Source organism: Stenella coeruleoalba (genome assembly GCF_951394435.1).
Source record: "Stenella coeruleoalba genome assembly, chromosome: 7".
NCBI classification, from domain to species: Eukaryota; Metazoa; Chordata; class Mammalia; order Artiodactyla; family Delphinidae; genus Stenella; species Stenella coeruleoalba.
Window position 1 is genome coordinate 119,265,291 of NC_137153.1, and position 19,753 is coordinate 119,285,043.

Genomic DNA, 19,753 nt, shown 5'->3' on the forward strand with positions numbered 1-19,753 from the left:
CGGTTTTCCGTGTGTGGAGGTGCGCGAGCATTCAAAGCACAACTCCCAGGAGTTCCCTGATCGTCTAGTGGGTAGGATTCCGGGCTTTCGCTGCCCAGCTGCGGGGGGTTCAATCTCAGGTCGGGGAACTGAGATCCCGCATAGCCCGCGGCGTGGCCAAAAAAAAAAAAAAAAAAAAAGATTCAAAGTGAAATTCCCTTGCGCTCCCCATTTCCAGATTAAACTCCTCCTGGCCTCCGTTCTGGGGCGGCCGGTAGGAGTGGGGGGCCGAGCCCCCAAGAAACCGCTCCGGCGGACCCGGCGTCAGGATACCACTTCTGGGACCTCGGCACGCAAGAAGACAGGCCGGAAGTCTACCTCGAGCCCGCCCTCGAGCTGTCATTGGGTGGGATCCGAGGAAGGGGAGGAGACCCGGCCTAGTCCTGGTTCATTATTGACTAAAAAACCTATGCAGGCGGAAGGAGGGGGCTGAAACTTCGCTTCCTTCTGACTCTTCATTGGCTAAAAAGTTCGGCGTGTCTCTCGGGTTCTCATTGGCTAAAAGAGTGGGCGTGTCTTACAAGCCTCCAGGTCCCTCGCGGGTTGGTGGAAGAGACAGGTCCCTACCCCGCCCCTCGAGTTCCAACCCTCCTCGTTTTAAACACGAAGTTGAGGGACGGGCTGTCGTTTACCCCGAGCCTCGGGGCCTCACCTCGGCGGTGTGCTCCCAGAGGCCTTCGAGCCTCGCGGAACTCAGGGATTTAGACAAACGCGAGCGGGGAGGAAGCCCGGAACGATTCCTTAGCGGAACAGATCAGGCTAGGCCTCTAGGAGCTTGGGGAGGGACGGCCCGCGGCGGGCCCGACGAGACTGGCAGAATGGCGGCGGCAGACTGGGGTCCGGGGGTCGCCGTCCCCGTGGAGCTGCGGCGCGAGCGGCACATAGTGTGTGTGGAGTACCCGGGCGTGGTGCGCGACGTGTCCAAGATGCTGCAGACCCTGGGCGGCGAGGAAGGCGTCTCCCGGGTGAGGAGCGGGGAGTCTCCGGGGACCACAGGGGAGGTCTGAGTCGTTTGACTACGGCCGAGGGGCGGGACTACCCAGGGATGTGAGGTTTCCTTGGCAACGGAGCTCGAGGTCCGCTCTGGAGCGGCCAGTGGGCGGGGATTTGCTTCAAGACCCGCCGGGCGTGGAAGTTAGTTTAGCGCTGGGATCAGAGGGGAGAGGGTGTCCATTCCATCCCATCATTACTGCCATGAAAAGAGCTCAGTTGCACCGACCCCCCCCCCCGCTCCCCAGGATGTGCTGGGCTGCCACATCCTCATTTCACAGAGCAGAAAACTGAGGTATGGGGAGATTAAGAACCGTTGACCTACAATGAGGGGGGGAGGAAGGATTATGTTATTAGTGTTAAAAGTAGTAATAGCTAACAATTTATTCTGTACCAGCTACATTTCTAGGTGCTTTACTTACATTCAATTCGCATTAGAACCCTGCCAGGTAGGAACTGTCATTGTCCCAATTTTACAAGGAAACCGAATCAGCTTGTTCAAGTTCACCCAGCAAACAGTGGAGCTGGGATGAATTCTTACCTTGTGCAAAGCTCTATGTAAGTGACTTCCACGCACCAGATCTTGAAGTGTCTCTTCTTTAGAGAGTCCTTCCTCGACTGCCCTTACTAAAGTGGCTGCTAGCAGCTAACCTCTAATTGCAACCTGAAATTATGTTTTAATGTGTTTATTGTCTGTCCTGGACCTTTGGCTCTGAGGCTGTAAACTGTATGAGAACGGGACCTCCCGTGGTCCTAATATCCATGACCGTGCCTGCTTCTAAAATACTCGTCAAATGCATGATTGAATCTTCACGACAATCTAGTGAGTTAGGCACCATTATTGTTCCCATTTTTCTGATAAAGACACAGGAAGAAAGGTTGGGTCAGACAGGCTCCTACATGGTACAGTGGGAATTTGAACGCATGCACATCTCCCTCTGAAGTCTGAACTCGTAATTCTGCTTCCTCATCCTTTATGAATACTGAAAAACCTTGAACCTGTCATTAAGCACAGGAGGCCAGTAGAGGCCCAGTCAGTCATGTTTTCTTCTTTTATCCTGACTTACTTTACGGCGGCATTGACCAGGACCCTTACTCCTGCTAACGCCAGGGATGTCTGGACACAGTTACAGTGGGACCCCTTTGGGAAGAGACTGGTCATTCACTCGTTCCATTCCTGTTTCTTGTGCACCTCCTCTGTGCCAGCCCCACATCTGGGGTCATTCCCAGCACAGCAGTCTCAGAGACCTGTTTCCTGACAATAGGGGCTCTTTTTAACTTGCTTTCCCTAGATGCTTCCTGAGCACCTGCTAAGGGCCAGGTTGTGTCCTGGGTGTTGGGGAGCCAGCAGACCAGCAAGCAGATGACCTTGGCCTGGTTAACATTGTTGGTGCCACACGCTCACAGCTGACACTGTGTCCCTCCTACCCAATGTGGGACAAGCATTCCTATATCGATGACACATTACCATGATTTAGGTGTCAGGCTAAGTGCTTTACATATATTTCCATTTAATCATTGTAACAGTCTGATGAGTAGGTACTGTTATTATGTCCATTTTAAGGAGAAGGACCCAAGGCATGGAAAGGATGAGTCACACTAGTCAGGGCCAAAGTGCTTGTTATTTGTTGATTTCATCTCCTTTGGACCTCGAAACTTTTGTATATATGAGGGTGAATGCCAGGACCCTTTGGGGTGGGTAGTTCCTAGAGAAGAAGCCCTGGACAAGTCATTCAACTCCCACCCAGGCTCTCCACGGCAGACACGGGGGTGACACCTCCGTGAAGTGCTCCCAGAAGAGTAGGTGGTTACCCGCACTGACCTGTCACTCGAGAGACAATGGCTTTACTTAACTGACAGTTACTGTCTCCAACTTTACAACCTCTTAGAAGGAAGAGACTGTCTTCATTTTCCCTACCAGATAAAAGCTAAGATACTTGGGTTTGAAAAATGAGTCTTTCGGGAATTAAAAGCTCAGAACGAAACGGAAAAATCCTCCTGACCCTTCCCTGGCCACCTGGGTTGCCGTCAGGCTTTCACTGAGGGAGGAGCTGCCGGCTGCTTTGCTGCCCCCTGCTTCACTCTGTCTCCTTTGACCTCCCGCAGATCTATGCAGACCCCACTAAGAGGCTGGAGCTGTACTTCCGGCCCAAGGACCCCTACTGCCACCCCGTGTGTGCCAACCGCTTCAGTACCAGCAGCCTGCTGCTCCGGATCAAGAGGAAGATGAGGCGGCAGAGGGGGGCGCCGGGGCCTGAGGCTCACCCCAAGGTCACGTTCGACATAGAGAGCCTTGGCATCGTCTCCACCGTTTACAAATTTCAAGGTAACTGCAAAATGCATTCTTACCACACTGGGTTATTTCGGGGCCTCGTGCCTGCAGGAGCTGCATGGGTCATCCACACGGTGAAGGGGGCCCGGATATGCCCAGGCGTGAGGGGGGTGGCAGAGCGCAGGCCCTGTCCAGGAGGCCCTGCTCGTTGCTGCTCGGTTTTCTGCGTTCTTAAGAGAAGCTGGAATTCTCTGAGAAATCGCATTGTTAAAGCCGCTTTACGGGGCCAAGTTAAACTGGTCCACAGGCCTCCAGTTTTCAGCCCCACCCCCGCCCTCGTGTTTGGGGAGCTTCTTGGTTTTTACTGCTGCCCGTGTGCCGGTTTGCACACACGTATGGTACTTGGCAAATTACTAACAAGCCTCAAGAGTATCTATAGTTGCAGCTGCAGTTCTAAGATAGAAACTGAAGAGAATAAAGACTAAAAAGGAAGAGGGCGATAGAAAGTGTAAAGAAACTAAAACAGGGCCTGGGATCCCACAAGTGGGGCATTTGGAACGTCCGTCATTCTGGTGGAAAGTGGTATTCACCAAAGAGGGCCGTCCGTCCCGGGACGAGGCTTCCCAAGTGATCCGTTTCTTTCTCTCTCTAATTGAGCCGGTACGTCACCGCTCAGTGTGTGTCCCAGACCAGCAGCATGGGCCTCACCTGGGAGCTTGTTAGAAATGCAGCACCTCAGCATCTGCATTTAGCAAGACCCCTGGTGAGTCACGTGCACGGTACAGTCTAAGCAGCACTGGCCTAGACTTTATCCTCACATATCAGGTAACTCCCCGACCCCCCAAAGTAGTATTTATCCAGGCGACTGGGCTGTTCCCAGAAGCGACTCGGACATATTGTTTTGGCTCCGGCAGCCTCCCCTGCGAGGCCCGCTCAGCGCACCCGAGGAGACGCGGGTGCTGGTGCGTGGCAGCTGCCAGTGCCTGGGCGGGTGCGCTAGTGTGTCCGCCGTCTGTCTACCTCTCTTCCCAGGAATGTCCGACTTCCAATACCTGGCCGTGCACACGGAGGCGGGTGGCAGGCACATGTCCATGTACAGCAAGGTGCTCATGGTCAAGCCCGAGAAGGAGAATTTCTTCCACCAGGAGCTGCCGCTCTACATCCCCCCGCCCATCTTCTCCAGGCTGGACACCCCGGTGGACTACTCCTACCGCCCAGAGACACAGCACCGGTAAGTACCTCCCTGTGGCCGCCGCCCCGCAGCATCGGGGCTCAGGGCAAGGGCCCTGTGCTCAGAGGGCTGGACTCTTCCACTCGCGGGTCAGGTGGCCAGGGTGGCCGGCTTTACTCAGGCCCGTGGCCCCAGCAACAGAGCAGCTGGTGACCAGGGGCCCTGACCAGGGGTGTCAGGAACCAGCCCTGGTCCGCGCGCCCCACCCGGAGGCCTTGCTCAGGGCTGTCCTCACACCACAGAGTGTGAGTCAGGATGTTGCCTTTGGACTTAGACCCCTCCCCAAAAGCGTGTACCTTGAGGTGTGGAGAGACAGACACCCCCTGCCGCAGCAGCCCTGGGAATGAGGTCGATATGTTTTAGAGAGCAACCTGGCAGAATCTATTACAGTTTTAAATGTTCTTTCCTGACGACCAGGCGGCCTGTAGGAATTTATCCCACAGTGACTGTCGCCTCTGTGCCCAAAGGTACACTGACAAGAGCGTTTTCTGGCTGGTTGTGGGCAGTCGCAAGGAGCTGAGAGGCCTGGTGTGGCGAGAGAGTCCGGGTGGGGGGGGCCCGCGTTCAGGTCCTGGACCTGTGATCCCTCATCACAGGCCGGGCAGGTGAGCCCCGACCTCCCGCGCCAGCCTCCCCGCCTGTAACAGGGGTGATGATAATAGTAACAGTACTCACTTCTCGGCGTCGTTAGAGGGCTGAATGACTGAGGCTTTTGGAAATACTCAGAACACTGAGTGCTGGGCAGAGTTTGATAAAGTGGATAAGTGAGCGATCAGTCCACTAATAGGGATGATGTAGTTAATTAAACGACGGCCTGTCTGTGCCAAGGAAGACCGCACAGCCGTTAAGAAAGTGGGCTCCATGGGCCAACAAGGCTCGTGTCCAGAAAGCTTGCTCTAGGAAAAGCAGGTGTTAGAGCAGACTCTGTGCCATGAAAGTAAACTGGGTGATAATGGAAGCCTGGAAAGACGGGGAAGTTTGGGCCCAGAGCAGTTATCTGCAGAGCGGCGGGAGGGCGAGAAGCTTCTCTTCCCTCATCAAGTATTTCCATCAACGAGTACTGACCGCCTGTCGGGGCCCAGGGCTCCCCTTGGAGCCAGTGTCAGTGGGGACGCGACAGGCGGCTCCGTGCAGGGCCGGGGGCTGGGGAGCCGGTGGAGCCCCAGTGAAGGATGAGCGGGCGGTGGGAGCCTGCGGGCAGGTGTGTGTCTTAAAGGAGATAAGTGGGGAGTGGGCTGTCATGCACAGTGAGTGGGGTGCGGGAGGGTCCTCGGGGGAGCTGAACTTTGAAACAGACCTGTGTGATGACAGAGCCGGGCAGGTGAAGATCCGGGGAGAACGTTCCAGACCAGGGGGCTGGCACATGCAAAGGCACAGTCGGGGGTGTTGCCCCCGAAGCGCAGAGAGCCGAGAGAGGGGTGGGGTGAGGGTCCCACGGACCACAGAAAGGAGCTTAGATTTTATGCTAAGGAGAAAGATGTGTTGTCCCCTTCCTTTAAAAAATATATTCTGGGGAGTTCCGAGAGGAGAGAGGGGTGTGTGATGGACGCCCACCTACGTCACCAGCCTCAACTTTCTGCTGCTGGTTTCACCTCCCCACCACCTCCACCCCCAGCATCACAGCGCGTCCTCCAGAAACAAGTGTGTGTCTCTAACTGGGAAGGACTTGGTTTATTTTAACTTAGCCATAGTGCTGTCATCAGAACGAGCAAACGTTAACAGTGTCCTTCACGTCATCCAGGGCCCAGTCCTCGCTCCGTTTCCCCATTGCCTCAAAAGTAAGTCGAGAGCCAGACAAGGGTCGATGTCTCTCAGGCCAGTTGAGTCCATAATGCCACCCCCCGCCATCCTTTTTCTGATTGCAGGAGTAAATTGTGCTTGTTAGAAAAGACCAGACATTATAGAAATGTATAACTGCAAGGAATCGGGTCCATTCCCTCCCTGCTGAAAACCCTAGTGTGTGCAGTTTTCTGTGCATATGTTATACTCATTATGAGAGTTTCAAATGTTTTAAATGTACATGTTTCTGAAATTTGAAACTTATTTTTCCCCCACAAGCATTTTACTCTACAGTCAGAAACAAAAACATGTAGAAGAAGGAACTAGAGACACCCGTCCCCCGCCCCGCATTGGCGGCCCTGATGCTGGATGGCAGCGTCAGAGTCACTGCTCCGTCCTGTAGGGCCTGCAAACAGCTGTCTCCCAGCCTCTGGGAGGGGGACAGGGGTGGAGGGCCGGCTGCCCTTGAACCCACAGGCCCTGTTTTTCTCCCATGTCGTTTATTGATTTTCCAGTGCGTGGAAGGAACCTGCCTTTTCTCCCAGGGCTGCCATCGATTTTTCTGCTCTGATGGCCCTCATGGGTACCAAGGACTGGCAGAGGAGGCCTGGCCCCAGCCTTGCTGGCCTTCCTGGGTCCAGGGGGGCTGAGCTTCCTATATGGCCAGTGGGCAGAGGACAGGCTGGGATGCTGGCCTGACGGGGGTCCCCCCTCCTCGAGGCACTTGAGGGGGGAGGGCAGGCGGCCTGCGCCCTGTTGCTGCCTGGCCCAGAGGGAGTGGCCGGGGCTTTCTTTTTTCTTCGGGGGTGTCTGGGGCCTCGGGGAGTTGTCTTGGAAAACAGGACAGTGTTCAGGATGGTTTCAAATGGAGTCATGTTGCTTAAAAAAGGCACAGATTTGATCCCGTCTTTGTAATTTTGTTTCCCAATGTGAAAAATCACTTTGTTGTTCTTTATAAATATGCAGATGGTATGTACTCATGTAGAAAATTACGGTAAAATGGAAACAAATTTAAAAGGTATTAATCACCTGTGTGACATCCAGGACATACTCTGAAATGCACTGCAAAATAATTGAGTGGGTTTGGGGTGGGGCCCGGATGGCGTGAAATGGGCCCTGTGACGGCAGTTGTGGAAGCGGATGGTGGGCTTATGGGGGCTCCTTGTACTGTTCCCCCTGCTTTAGCGAAGCTATGATGTTCCTGATGTCCCACCTCAGAGGGAAGCTCTCTGAGCCCCCTAGGAATCGTTGACCCTGTGTGTTCTGTGCTAACAGCTGGTGGCAGAGCCCCATCCCCCCCCTTTTGTTTTTGGCCGCACTGTGCGGCTTACAGGATGGCTCTTAGGTCCCTGACCAGAGGTCGAACCCAGGCCCCTTGCAGTGGAAGCTCGCAGTCCTAACCACTGGACCTCCAGGGAGGTCCCCAGAGCTCTTCTTTTAGCCTCTGTGACGAGAGCGTCTGGTAGTATACGTCCTCCCTTCACCGCGGTACCGTTGAGATGCTTCCGAGCAGGACGGAGGTTAGCGGCCCCGCCAGCCTCCCTGGGCTCAAGTCCCAGCTCCATCACCTCGAGCTCTGGCTCGAGGCAGGTTTCCAACGCCTGTGGCCTCAGTGACTTCATGGGAAATGGGTCCTTCCTCGTAGGATTGTTTCGAGGGTTAGATGAGTGACTTGTGGGCGTCAGTAAGCACAGCTGCGCTCTGACAGCTGATTGGTGGTTCCCGTGTGGCCGCCCGCGCCTCAGCTGATTCCACTGTCCCTGCCCTGATGGGCATCTGGGCTGTTTCCAGCTTTTCACTGGCTGGACGGTGCCGTGCACGGCGCGATGCAGTCGTGAGGCCACCAGCCTCACGGCAGGGGCCCTTCCCCACACCCCAGCCTCTGGGGCTCTTGGCCTGGCCCTGCTTCGGAGCCTCTCTGAGCTGACTCGGACTCGCTCCCCCTTCTTCTCCTGGTCATCAGCCTGAGAACACAGGCGCCTGCCTTCAGTGGCCGGGGCTGAGACCGGCTTCTCACCCAGATTCCAGGGAAACGCACCCACACGTGGGCTGCCCGTGTCCAGCGGGCCCACGCCTGGCGCTCCCGCCCTCAGCAGCTCTCTGCTCCTAGGGAAGGCTACAACAACCCCTCCATCTCCGGGGAGAACCTGATCGGCCTGAGCAGGGCCCGGCGCCCTCACAATGCCATCTTTGTCAACTTCGAGGGGGATGAGGCCCCCGAGCAGCCGCTAGAGGCTGCGGCCCAGACCTGGAGGAAGGTGTGCACCAACCCCGTGGACCACAAGGTGGAGGAGGAGCTGAGGCAGGTGAGCCCGGCCCCCCGGCCACACCTTCCCCGGCCGCACCTTGTCTTAGGCTCATTTGTTAACACATGGGAACTCCTCGCCTCCAGCTGTGGCATCTACAGCTATGCCAGCGTAAGCCCTGCCCTCCCAGGGTTCAAAGTGCTCCTCAGAACTCATAAGAGGTCCCTCTGGGATGGTAAACGTTGTCCACATGTGACCTCGGCGTGGAGCTCCGGGATTCCGGAAGCTCTGTTCATCCAGCCCTTGGCTGCAACACACCAGATGGGGCACCTGGTGTGCACCAGGCCCGGTGCTTCCTCCCCGTTAGAGCCGGGCTGGACGGGGGCCCTGGGCGGAGGCGGCCTTCTGCCTTACCCGCTGGCTTGCAGGTTCTGGGAGACCCAGGCCAGGGGACTCTGGTCCTTGTGTCGCCACAGGTGTGGACAGTAGGTTCTCAGCACATCACTGCTGACCGACCCTTGCCCCTGCCCCTGTTGAACTTGACTGTCCCCTTGGTGCGGGACGGGGGTGGGGTGGGATGTTATTTCTTAAGTGGTGGACACCTTGTTATGTTTCTAGCAGTCGCTAGGTCGGGGGGAAGTGGGGGCCACTCTCCAAGGCCCCTCGTTGTCATCAGGACACAGCCCAATCTCCCACCTGGCTCGGGGCCGCTCCCACCCTGGCCCTCCCACTCCAGCCCCACTGGCCCTTCACAGCCCTCCCACTGGGAGGGGGTGGGCCGTCCCCTGCGGCCTTCGTCACATCCCGGCTCAGGCCCCTGCCCTCTGGGGCTGCTCAGGGGCCCAGAGCTCCGGCCCGTCCCCCTCCTGGCCCTGCTCTGGCTTCTTTGGTCCTCTGCCTCCCCGCTGCCCTTTGAGCCACCTAAGGACAGGGACAGCGTCTTTCATGGTCATTTCAGGACCCCCAGGCCCTGCAACCGCACTTGACACGTGCTGGGCGAGCAGGGCGCTTCTCAGGGCGGGACGAGTGGGCGTGCGCAGAGGCCCCTCCCCACCTGCCTGGCCCCTGCTCCCCCCACCCCCACTCCTCTCAGGAAGGTCCTCTGGGGCCAGACCGTGCAGGGAGCCTGGGGCAGGCGGGGAAGCTGTGGGTGCTCTTCTCAGCCTCTGCCTTGACCCTCCAGCTGTTTGAAATCCGCCCCATCTGGTCACGTAACGCTGTCAAGGCCAACATCAGCGTCCACCCCGACAAGCTCAAGGTCTTGCTGCCCTTCATGGCCTATTACATGGTGAGTGCCCACCCACCACCCACCGCGCTTCCCACCTGCGCTGTCCTGATCCCTGACGTGCCTCAGAGCCCCAGCAAGGGCAGGCGGCCCTGTCCCAGCAGCTGGAGGATGGCTTCTTAAAGGGATTATACTTTGTTTTTTGTGGTACGCGGGCCTCTCCCTGCTGTGGCCTCTCGTGTTGCGGAGCACAGGCTCCAGACACGCAGGGTCAGCGGCCATGGCTCACAGGCCCAGCCACTCCGCGGCATGTGGGATCTTCCCGGACCGGGGCACGAACCCGTGTCCCCTGCATCAGCAGGCGGACTCTCAACCACTGCGCCACCAGGGAAACCAGGGATCATACATTTTTTAATGGCCTTGTATGGAGAGCGTTCTAAGGACCAGGCCCTGGGTTAAGTGCTATGTGCATAGCATCCTTTCTTCTTCCGGGGGGCATGGCGGCAGGGTTTGGACCTCTGATGAAGAGGCTCGGCTCAGATTGGCGACTTGATGGGCCAAGATCCTACAGCCAGGGAGTGGCAGAGCCCCCTGGGGACCCCGGCCTGTTTGGCTGCAGCGCCTGGGCCCCTAACCACAGTGCCACCTGCCTTCACGCATTCTTCCTGGGTTGAGGGGCGTTCAGTGGGGGTCACATGCGCCTTGGACTCAGTCCAGGAGGGATGGAGATGGGGCTGTCGTCACTGAGATTCCCCAAGGTGCTGTGAGGAAGAGCTCCTGCCAGCCAAGGGTCCAACCTGGGGCCTGGGGAGGCAGATGGACAACGTGACCGTGACTGTGATGGCCAGGAGGTGGGGGGCATGAGACGGGCTCATCCCTCCTGGGCTTAGACCCGACATCACAAAGCTGCTGCCTGCCTTTCAGCATTGGCTTTCTGGACACAAGGACCTCGGGAGCACTGTTTGGGGACAGTGCCTCCATCCATTAGCACAGTTGTGACAGTTCTTGAGCTCTTTCTCTGTGCCGGGCACTGCGGTGAGGGCTTCAGGGGCACCGTCTCATTTAATCCTCACCAAGACGCCATCTGACTGGAAGACCAAGGCTTGGAAAGGCCAAGTGACCTACCCGAGGTGACCGAGCCACACGTGCGAGCTGGGGGGCAGGGTTCCAGAGCCTGTCCCCAACTCGTGGGCGTGTGGTGCTGCCCCATGTGGGCAGCCACCTGGGCCTGCAACTCAGGGGGGCCGGGGATCGGCCGTGACCACCCTTCGCACTCCCGCCCTTTCTGTCTCCAGATAACAGGCCCCTGGAGAAGCCTCTGGATTCGATTCGGGTACGACCCCCGAAAACACCCAGACGCCAAGATTTATCAAGTCCTTGACTTCCGAATCCGTTGTGGAATGAAATACGGTAAACAAGTACCGAAACCCTTGCTTTCCTTTTCCCTTTATCGCTTTCTGTTTCCAGCACTCTCTTCTGTAATACGAATATATCCACGTGGAGAGGATATATTCCCCCCTTGGTGGGACTGTTAGGGACAGAATAGCGCAGACACGAGGACCCGAGCTCTCGTCCTGGCTCCTGTGGTGATGCTCTAGTGGCTCCTTACAGCTCCTGTGGTGCAGGCCAGGCGTCCCGTCAGTCTCCTGTCCCCGGCCCGCGGTGACCCCCCCGCACACAAAGCACCAGGACGCGGCGGCTCCTGTCACTCCAGCGGGGGGCCTGAGTCCCCTTCTCAGGAGCCGCCCCAGGGAACCCCGGTGCGCCTGTGGCTGCCAGAAGGGGCTCTGTGCCCACCCCAGCTGATGCACGCCCCCCTCCGGCAGGTTACGCCCCCAGCGACATGCCCGTCAAGGCCAAGCGCAGCACCTACAACTACAGCCTCCCCATCACCGTCAAAAAAACGAGTAAGGGGCTCAGGCTCCCTCTGCGGATCAGGCGCTGGGGAAGACGGGCGTCCGGACGGCGGGATGGGAAGGGGCTTCCCGAGGAGGTCACTCCAGGGCACTGCTGGCCCGCGCACCCCGGGGAGGGGGGGCGGGAGAAACACACACCCCCGTATTCCAAAGCCCTGCCGTGGTCCCCTCGCAGGCAGCCAGCTCGTCACCATGCAAGACCTGAAGCAGGGCCTGGGTCCCTCGGGGTCGGCCAGTGCACGCAAGTTGGCCTCCAACAAGTACAAGCTCAAGGTGGGTGTCCCCTGAGCTGCCCTCCTGGGTGAGGGCACAGGGGGCGGCGGCCCCTCCCTCGGGCAGGCCCAGGACCCCTCACACAGCCCCCAGCCCCGCCTGTGACGCCAGGAGGGGCTCCGACTGAGGCCGTTCTGCCCTCCCTGTGCCTTTACGTGACTCCCACCTCCCGGGACAGCCTCTGGGCGCGGGTGCTGGGACCACCTGGGTACGTCTCAGGGAGGGGCTCAGATGCCAGCAGCCCCGTGTGGCAGCCACGGGGCTGGTGAGCCTCAGGCGCTGTGGGCCTGAAGCCAGAGCAGACCGTCTGCACCCTGGCCGCGGGCTGGACGCGGGCCGCCCTCACAGGCTCAGGCTCTCGTTAGCACAGGCGCGCAGCAGGGGCGGCGACTCCCGGGGCCCTTCCCGTGCCTGGCCGACGTGAGCTGCTCCAGGCTCGGAGGGGGAGGCCGGCAGGGTGGCCCCCTCTCTGGAGTCAGTTGCCTCGTAGAGGGGTTGGGGCGGCTGTCTCCCAGCAGCGTCAGGTCTCCGCTCCTCAGGGAGGGCCCGAACCCTCGCCAGAGCAGCCGTCCTCCTCCAGGACTCTTGTCTTAGGCCTTTATCCCCACCTCTGGAACTGGCCTGCAGGGCCACCTAAGATGACCGAGCAGTGGAAGAGAGACGTGCGGAGGGCCCTGCAGGGAGGCTCCGAGGCAGAGCCCAGCCCCGGCCCCCGGCGGCTCACGGTCCCAGGGCCCAAGGGAGGGCCTGGCTGCTTCGACCACCCCTCGACGCCTGGGGAGTTGCGGCTCGTTTTCTGCACACCGGCTCCCCGGCCTGTGGCCCGTCTGCCTCGCCTGAGTCCAGGGAGAAGAGCCAGGCCTGCCAGGTCCTGGGAGCAGGATAGGCAGCCGCCCTGGGAGAGGCCCCGTGGGAGCCACGGCATGGGGCTCTCCTGCGCCGCCCGCCCCCGGGGACGCTCCCTCCGACCTTGCCGTCTCTGCCCTCCTTTGCCAGGACTCGGTCTACATCTTCCGGGAGGGGGCCTTGCCACCGTACCGACAGATGTTCTACCAGTTTTGCGACTTGAACGTGGACGAGTACGTACGTGCGGGGCCCTGAGACGCCGAGGTGGGGACCGTGGGACTCGGGGTCAGTGCAGAGAAACCAGCCGGGGACCGAGGTGTTTCCTGCGACTCTTCCACTTCACGTCAGCCTTCATCTCTCAGCGAGAAGGCCGGCCGCCTGGGAGTCCTCTGCCGGGGCTCGCGCGGCCCTCGGGAGTGGCTTCCCGGGTGCGCCTCGGGCCGCACCGCTGAGCAGCCGGCTGTGCTGCGCGCAGAGCACAGCGCTGGGCCGGGGTCTTTGCCTTCCTCCTCCTCCGCCCGCATGGGGGTTCCTGACACGGTCCCCAGGCCCTGGAGTTGATCAGAATCCCAGAAACCTTTAAGCCAGTTGTTCCTAGTGATGTTTAAAAACCTGGGGGAGGGGTGCTGGGGTGGGAGGAGGCGGGAGCGTGTTAAACCCAGCCTGGAACCTGGTGAGCGCTCAGGCTCTCGCCAGGCCAGTGGGCCGCGGCACACGCCCGCCGCGTGTGCAGGGTGGGGGTCGGGGCCCCAGCTGGGGGTGGACCGCTTTCTTGACGCCCTTCGTGACCGAGCTCCTCCCTCGGGGTGGCGCTCTGAGTGCTGTTTTTCTGAGCACGACCCCAGCTCTGCCAAAACCGCTTCCTGGCCCTGTGAGCAGAGACCCCACCCCGGAACTCTGTCTCCCAACGCCCAGGCTGCAGAAGATCATACACCGCAACGACGGGGCTGAAAGTCTCTGCACAGAGCGGGACGGCTGGTGCCTCCCCAAGACCAGTGATGACCTGAGGGACATGATGTCCCTCATGATCCGACACACCATCCGCTCCAAGAGGCCTGGTGAGAGTGCTCGGGGTGAAGGGACGCCCTGGGTGCTCTGGGGCCCCCTCTGGGGCCCAAGCAAGTGTCCCTAGTGGACCTGCTCCCCGAGAAATTGCACCCAGGTGGGAGCCTCTTGCCCTGACAGTGGTGGGAGGGGGGCCTTTGGAGACAGGGCTCAGCCCTGGGGGTTGAAGGCAGGAGACGGGCCCAGAGGGGTGGGGCTGGAACAGGGCCAGTGCTGCCAGGGGGGCCGCCGCTTTATGCCCTGACGTCACCCTACATCCTCTGGCCACGTGTGGGCACGTTGCTCCTGTCTCCCCTGGGAGGGCAGGGACGGCGGGGCCTGGGCTCCTGTCGCCCGGCACTGCCTGCCCCTCCCCAGGATGAGCATCTCTGCACGGGGTGTGAGCAAGGGGAGTGAGCCCTTGCTGCACTGCAGGTCTGATGGGGCTGGGGGAGAGCAAGCGAAAGGGCCCCTCTCGGGGGTTCCTCCCAGGCTCGGGGAGGGGGCGTCCCAGACACACCAGCCCCTGTGGAGCTGATGGGAGTAGGGGTTCTCAGCCTCCTTTAGGACACAGCCCCCCTCTGAGAGTCCAGTTGAGAAAAGCACTGACACAGAGCCCTGCACACTCCTGGGGAGTCCACGGGACCCATGAGCTGCCCGAGGCTCCTCCAGGGAAGAGGTTTCCAAGGCCCTTGGCCTCAGTGTTCCTTGAAGTGCTTTTTCAACTGGAGTCCCAGGACCCCAGCCGTCCTGCTTCCCAAAGCAGCTTCTCTAGAGCTTGAGCCCAGACACCCGTATTTGTAGACAGGCCCCCAGGAGCCGAGGGCCTCTGGCTGAGACCAGCGACAGCTGGTGTGGGTGCGCCCAGGAGCCAACGACGGGACACACACGGCCTGTCTTTTGGCCCAGCTCTCTTCTCCAGCCCAGCCAAAGCTGACGACGGGAAAGAACAGCTGACCTGCGGATCTGGGGACGAGGAAGCAGAGGACGCGGAGGACGAGGACGACGAGGACGATGAGGACGACTTCAAGCCGTCGGACGGGAGCGAGAACGAGATGGAGACGGAAATTCTGGACTACGTGTGATGCAGCCCTGGGCTCCAGGCTGGGCCCCCCGACCAGGCCTGATGAGGGACCCAGGACAAGCCGGGGTCCCCTGCTGCTCCCCACAGAAGCCAGAATGTCCCCAGGCGGCCCTGCTGAGGAAAGCAGCCGGGTACAGCCGACCCTGGGTGCCCGGGGCCATCCCGAAGGTGGTGCCCCGACTTTGCACAGCCGCGAGCCAGCCCGGTGTCCCTCGGGCTGAGCCAGCGCCCAGCACCTCCCTCTGGCCGAGACCAGCAAGCGCTGGAGGTGCAGATGGTGCAGCGGGGGAGGGCCGGCCCTGGCTGCTGCTGAGGCAAAAGGACGGGGCGAGGAGCCTGGTCCGTGGTCACAGGCGGTGAAGTCTGCCATCGTGTCTGGACCCCATCCGTTTGGGGTAACCTGGCAAAGGGCAGGCCCAGCTGGAATTGTCCGTATTAAACACATTTTCCCAAGGAGCCTTGGTGTCTCAGTGGGGATGTCAGCCAGAGAGGGGTTTCCTCTTGCCTCTGGGCTTGGGCTCCCTGCTGGACGTCGTTTGTCCCTTCAGTCGTTCATTCAGTGACCTCGTGGTGGGTGATGCCGGGATGGTTGAGAACAGGCCTGATGCCCCTCGACAGGTGGGCCAGGTGAGAGCAGCCAGAAGTAACTGCAGCCCGGGGGGCCCTACAGCCTCACGTTCATCCCTTCCTGTTCCAAGTGGATGTGTTCTCGAGAGGCTCACGGGAGACAGACCCTGTCTCAGGGCTGCCTGGTGTGAAACCAGAGGTTTCCAGGGATTGCAGGGTCCCTGGTGGGGCTGAACCTGCCCTCCCCGGGGAGTACCCCCCCACACACTGCCTGAGCCAGAGATGAGCCCATCACCTACTTCCTCAGCCGGCAGGCTGGGCCGCAGAGTGTGACCACAAGTTCCAAAGTCAGACGGAAGCCCCCTCCCACGACAGGTCAGAAACCCCAGTGGCTCACAGTCGGCCTGAAGTGGTCAGTTCTGGGAACCGGCCTTGGAGAGCTGAGCGCCCCGACGTGCCTGTCGCTCCCCCTGGGGGTGAGGTGCAGCTGCCTGGCCCTTCCCCCTTCCCTCACCTCTACCGCTTTCACTCAGGCCGAGGTCTCTGCTGGTGGGTCTTAGCTGCGGCTGGTCCCACTTCTTAACCATGCTGCTAACCTCAAAGATCAGAGGGAGAAGGTCTGGGTTCTGGCCCCCCTCTCCCGGAAGCCGCCTTGGTCCCTGTGCAGAGCTGAGAGAGGCATGCCGGGGGGCAGGGACACTCCCTCTGCAGCTAAGCCCCACCTTACCCAGAACCTGCCTTCTATGTGCCGAATTGGACGGGCTTCCCAGGTTCTTGAAAAGTATTCAGGGGTTCCCTACTTAGAAACCGAAATACCTACACACACCCTCTTTTAAAAAGCATTTTATTACGGAAAATAGCAAATATACACAGAAGTTCTGAGTATTGTATAATAAGCCCCTATTTATCCATCATATGGCTTTACCAGTTACCATCCCATACGTCAGTGTGTGTCTAACACATCAGGACTTTTTGTTTTCAAAACACAGTGACGCTGTCATCACACTTAACAAATCAACAGCAATTCAGCTTCGAATGCGCCCATCCAGTTGGGAGGCACCGATGCCTGCTGGGTCCCTTTAGTGACATGAGCATTGACTGACCAGCAGATTCGGGTGCTGTCGCCCTCATCGGCTGGCCTCATTTATGGCTCCACAGCAATGACCAGTGATGACCAGGGGGATGCTTTTAGCTCTGTGATGATCTGTTTCAATCAGTTGCAGTCATGCTTTTTGCTGCCCTACTTGTCTCATGTCTGGCCTGAGAGCAGCCCCGGGTTGGGTCCTGTGTCCTTTGACGCACCCTCTGGTCTTCCGCGCCTTCTTGCTTCCAGCCACCGTGATGGCCCAGGTTCCTCCACTGCATTTCCTGTCTTAGATCCAGCCCAGCCGTTGCTCCAGGGTGCCACCTTCCTTGGTGTGGAAGTGGTGTTTAGACACCCCAATCTGGGCACCAGGGGGTGCTTGTTGCTCCTGGGTTTTCTTTATCTCTAGGGCTTTGGATTACACAGAGCTAGGAAATGGACACTTTTTTACCCCCCCAAAAATAATAAGTTATGAGTTCATATAGATATCTCCCAATGAAAATGTAAGATTATAAGGTTTTACTTCTCTGCGCAGCATGTGGGATCTTAGTACCCCGACCAGGGATTGAACCCACACTCCTTGCATTGGAAGTGCAGAGTCTTAACCACTGGACCGCCAGGAAAGTCCCTCTCTGATCTTACTCATTTCTTTTTCCACTTACGCTGAAAATCTTACACCACTAGCATAATTACTTTTTCTCCTATAACATACATATATTTTCAAAATAGAAAATGTTATAATAGATCATATAAATTATCAAATATACAAATTTAAATAACAAATGATAAATTATATAAAGTAATCTTTGATAAAATAATATGACCATCAAAGATCATTTAAGATTGTGTTGCACTTGCTTTCTCCTTAGGATAAATGCTGCTATGAACACACAGTCACGCCTCCAAGTCACTTGAAGTAACCGTTTTCTCTGTGGCTAGAACATCTACTGATATAGTTAGGTTCCCTACAACTTAAAATGGACATTTCTCTGCCTGAAAACAAATTTTAAATGTTCATTTTGGGCACCTTGTGAACAGTAGACCCTGATAATTATTGCGCTATGAACCTCTCAGACACCGTTCCCTGAGCAAAGGTATCAGTGGGGAAGTTAAGAGAGGTGAAGACACGTGTCCAGATCCCACAGCTATCGAGTGGCAGTGTCAGGGTTGGACCTGTGTCTGTCTGATTTACAACGTCTGCAAATGTTAACACAGGTGCATTTACCCTTACAGAATGTGCTCCAGCCCAGAAAAACATTTTTAAAAAGTATTTGTGCCATTAAGTCAATTTCGTCAGTTTTCTACTTCGTCAGTTATACCAATTCAGAACTTTTGATACTTCCAACCTAGACTCTTTGGAAGGTCACAGATGCTCCGAGCATACAGTGATAACCATGGAGTCTTTCTGAAGGAAAATATGCTTCCCCACAAATATGTGCATCAAGTTTGAGGGCCATCCAGGCTCCCATGGCCTGTCCTTAAACTTCCTAACAGGTCCATGGACCAGGATTCAAAACTCCCAGTTCAGACATTTGGATTACGTTTTCTCCACCAAATTACCACAATGCAGCTGATATGTAACAACCACACTGCTCCAAGTTTTGTCTGATTTTCCCAGTTTTCTTTTGTGAGAACCAAGGAGTCAGAAGATTGCCTGAGAGAGGAAAGAGCTACAGCCGAGGCCATGCACAGCAAATCCCACACAATCCACAGCAGGGGGACCGAGGTGGCCCAGGCACGCAGGCCAGCCCCTCTTCCAGGTTAGAGTCCCAGGGCTCTTGGGAGATCTGTCAAAGAAAAACCAGACTACACTCCAGTAAAAATGATTAAACACACGCACACGCGCACACACACACACACACACACACACACACACACAGACAGCTGGACAGTTGTTAAAGCAGTAAGAAGACTTTTTTTTTTGGCCGCGCCGCATGGCTTGTGGGATCTTAGTTCCCCAACCAGGGATGGAAGCCAGGCCCCCTGCAGTGGAAGCGTGGAGTCTTAACTACTGGACCGCCAGGTAATTCCCCAAAACAGATTTTATTCAGGATTATTGCAATAGGGAAAGAGAGACTTCCATATAGATCTGAGCTCAAGTCCAAATACAGCCTGGGCAAGTGGGGTTTCCTAGCCAAACAAAGGGTGAGAGAGAGTCTGTGGATGGAAACTTACTAAGAGGAAACACCAGGGCTTCCCTGGTGGCGCAGTGGTTGAGAGTCCACCTGCCGATGCAGGGGACACGGGTTCGTGCCCCGGTCCGGGAAGATCCCACGTGCCGCGGGGCGGCTGGGCCCGTGAGCCGTGGCCGCTGAGCCTGCGCGTCCGGAGCCTGTGCTCCGCAATGGGAGAGGCCACAGCAGTGAGAGGTCCGCGTACCGCAAAAAAAAAAAAAAAAAAAAAAAAAAGAGGAAACACCAGGGGAGAGGGGGCTTCCGGAGAGACTGACCTAACAGGATTCTTGCTGAAGACAGACCAGGGCGGTCAGCGATCATCGGTGAGGGGGACGGCAGAGGATGGGGACCCCAATCAGAGATCAAGGCGGGGCAGATATGGAGGGTGGGGCATTCCGGTTAAAGCAATTTAGCGAGAGTCTTGCTAAAACTGGACGATGCAGAGTTGAAGAAGAGGTCGGGGAGCCTGAGTAGTTTGGTCAAGGAGAGGCTCTCTGTCAGACCTCAGCCAGTGGCCAAAGCTTTCTAGGCTGAGAGGTTGGTCTCTAACACAGGGTCAAGCAATGAACACAGTGGACAGACCCAGCCAGGAAGCCGGGGCGGATTTTTTTACTGGACAGACAGTGTTAGATTCTCCCAGGTACTTCTGGGCATGCTCGTCCTGTGTCTGTCGATCACCTACTCTGTGCAGGACCACGTGAGGCCCTCGCTATTAAATGAAGAGGCAGCCACCCCCTATGAGTGAACTGCAGGCCCCCTTCCCTCTCCTGCCCCCTTCCTTTCCTCCTCGGCTACTATAAATAACACTGCACGGAACGTCCTGGCATGTTCCCCTCCCCCCTATTTAGAATTAGCTCCTTTAGAACAGATTCTTAGAACTGCAGGAGCAGGGCAAAGGTGTGAGTCGACAAGTGCCTTTCCTTGTCACTGGCAGCACCCCTCAACACCTTTGCGCCCCGGCCCCACACCCGCCAGCCCAGCCT

General features: G+C 57.8%; 1 protein-coding gene across 4 annotated transcripts; it reads left to right on the forward strand.

Annotated features, from left to right (window-relative positions):
• Positions 1–647: 647 nt before the first annotated feature.
• On the forward strand, positions 648–15,401 carry GTF3C5 (general transcription factor IIIC subunit 5). 4 transcript variants are annotated; one of them, XR_013829032.1, is made up of 11 exons: positions 648–1,004; positions 3,136–3,355; positions 4,334–4,532; positions 8,422–8,617; positions 9,741–9,845; positions 11,078–11,192; positions 11,609–11,689; positions 11,874–11,971; positions 12,968–13,054; positions 13,733–13,875; positions 14,771–14,906. XR_013829032.1 is itself a non-coding variant. In XM_079926048.1 (11 exons), exons 1-11 carry the CDS (start codon positions 858–860, stop codon positions 14,944–14,946), a joined length of 1,668 nt encoding a protein of 555 aa, XP_079782174.1. In that variant the 5' UTR covers positions 648–857; the 3' UTR covers positions 14,947–15,401. The 4 variants fall into 4 exon arrangements, 2 of the variants coding, with proteins under 2 accessions (XP_079782174.1, XP_079782175.1); XR_013829033.1 differs by having other exon boundaries at positions 14,666–14,788; XM_079926048.1 differs by having other exon boundaries at positions 12,968–13,050; positions 14,666–15,401.
• Positions 15,402–19,753: the final 4,352 nt, after the last annotated feature.

Coding starts and splice junctions, on each gene's coding strand:
- GTF3C5 (XM_079926048.1), top strand. CDS start 858: ATGGCGGCGGCAGACTGGGGTCCGGGGGTCGCCGTCCCCGTGGAGCTG. Junction 11,193..11,608: donor CCGTTGTGGAATGAAATACG/GTAAACAAGTAC, acceptor CCCCTCCGGCAG/GTTACGCCCCCAGCGACATG. Junction 13,051..13,732: donor TGCGACTTGAACGTGGACGA/GTACGTACGTGC, acceptor CCCAACGCCCAG/GCTGCAGAAGATCATACACC.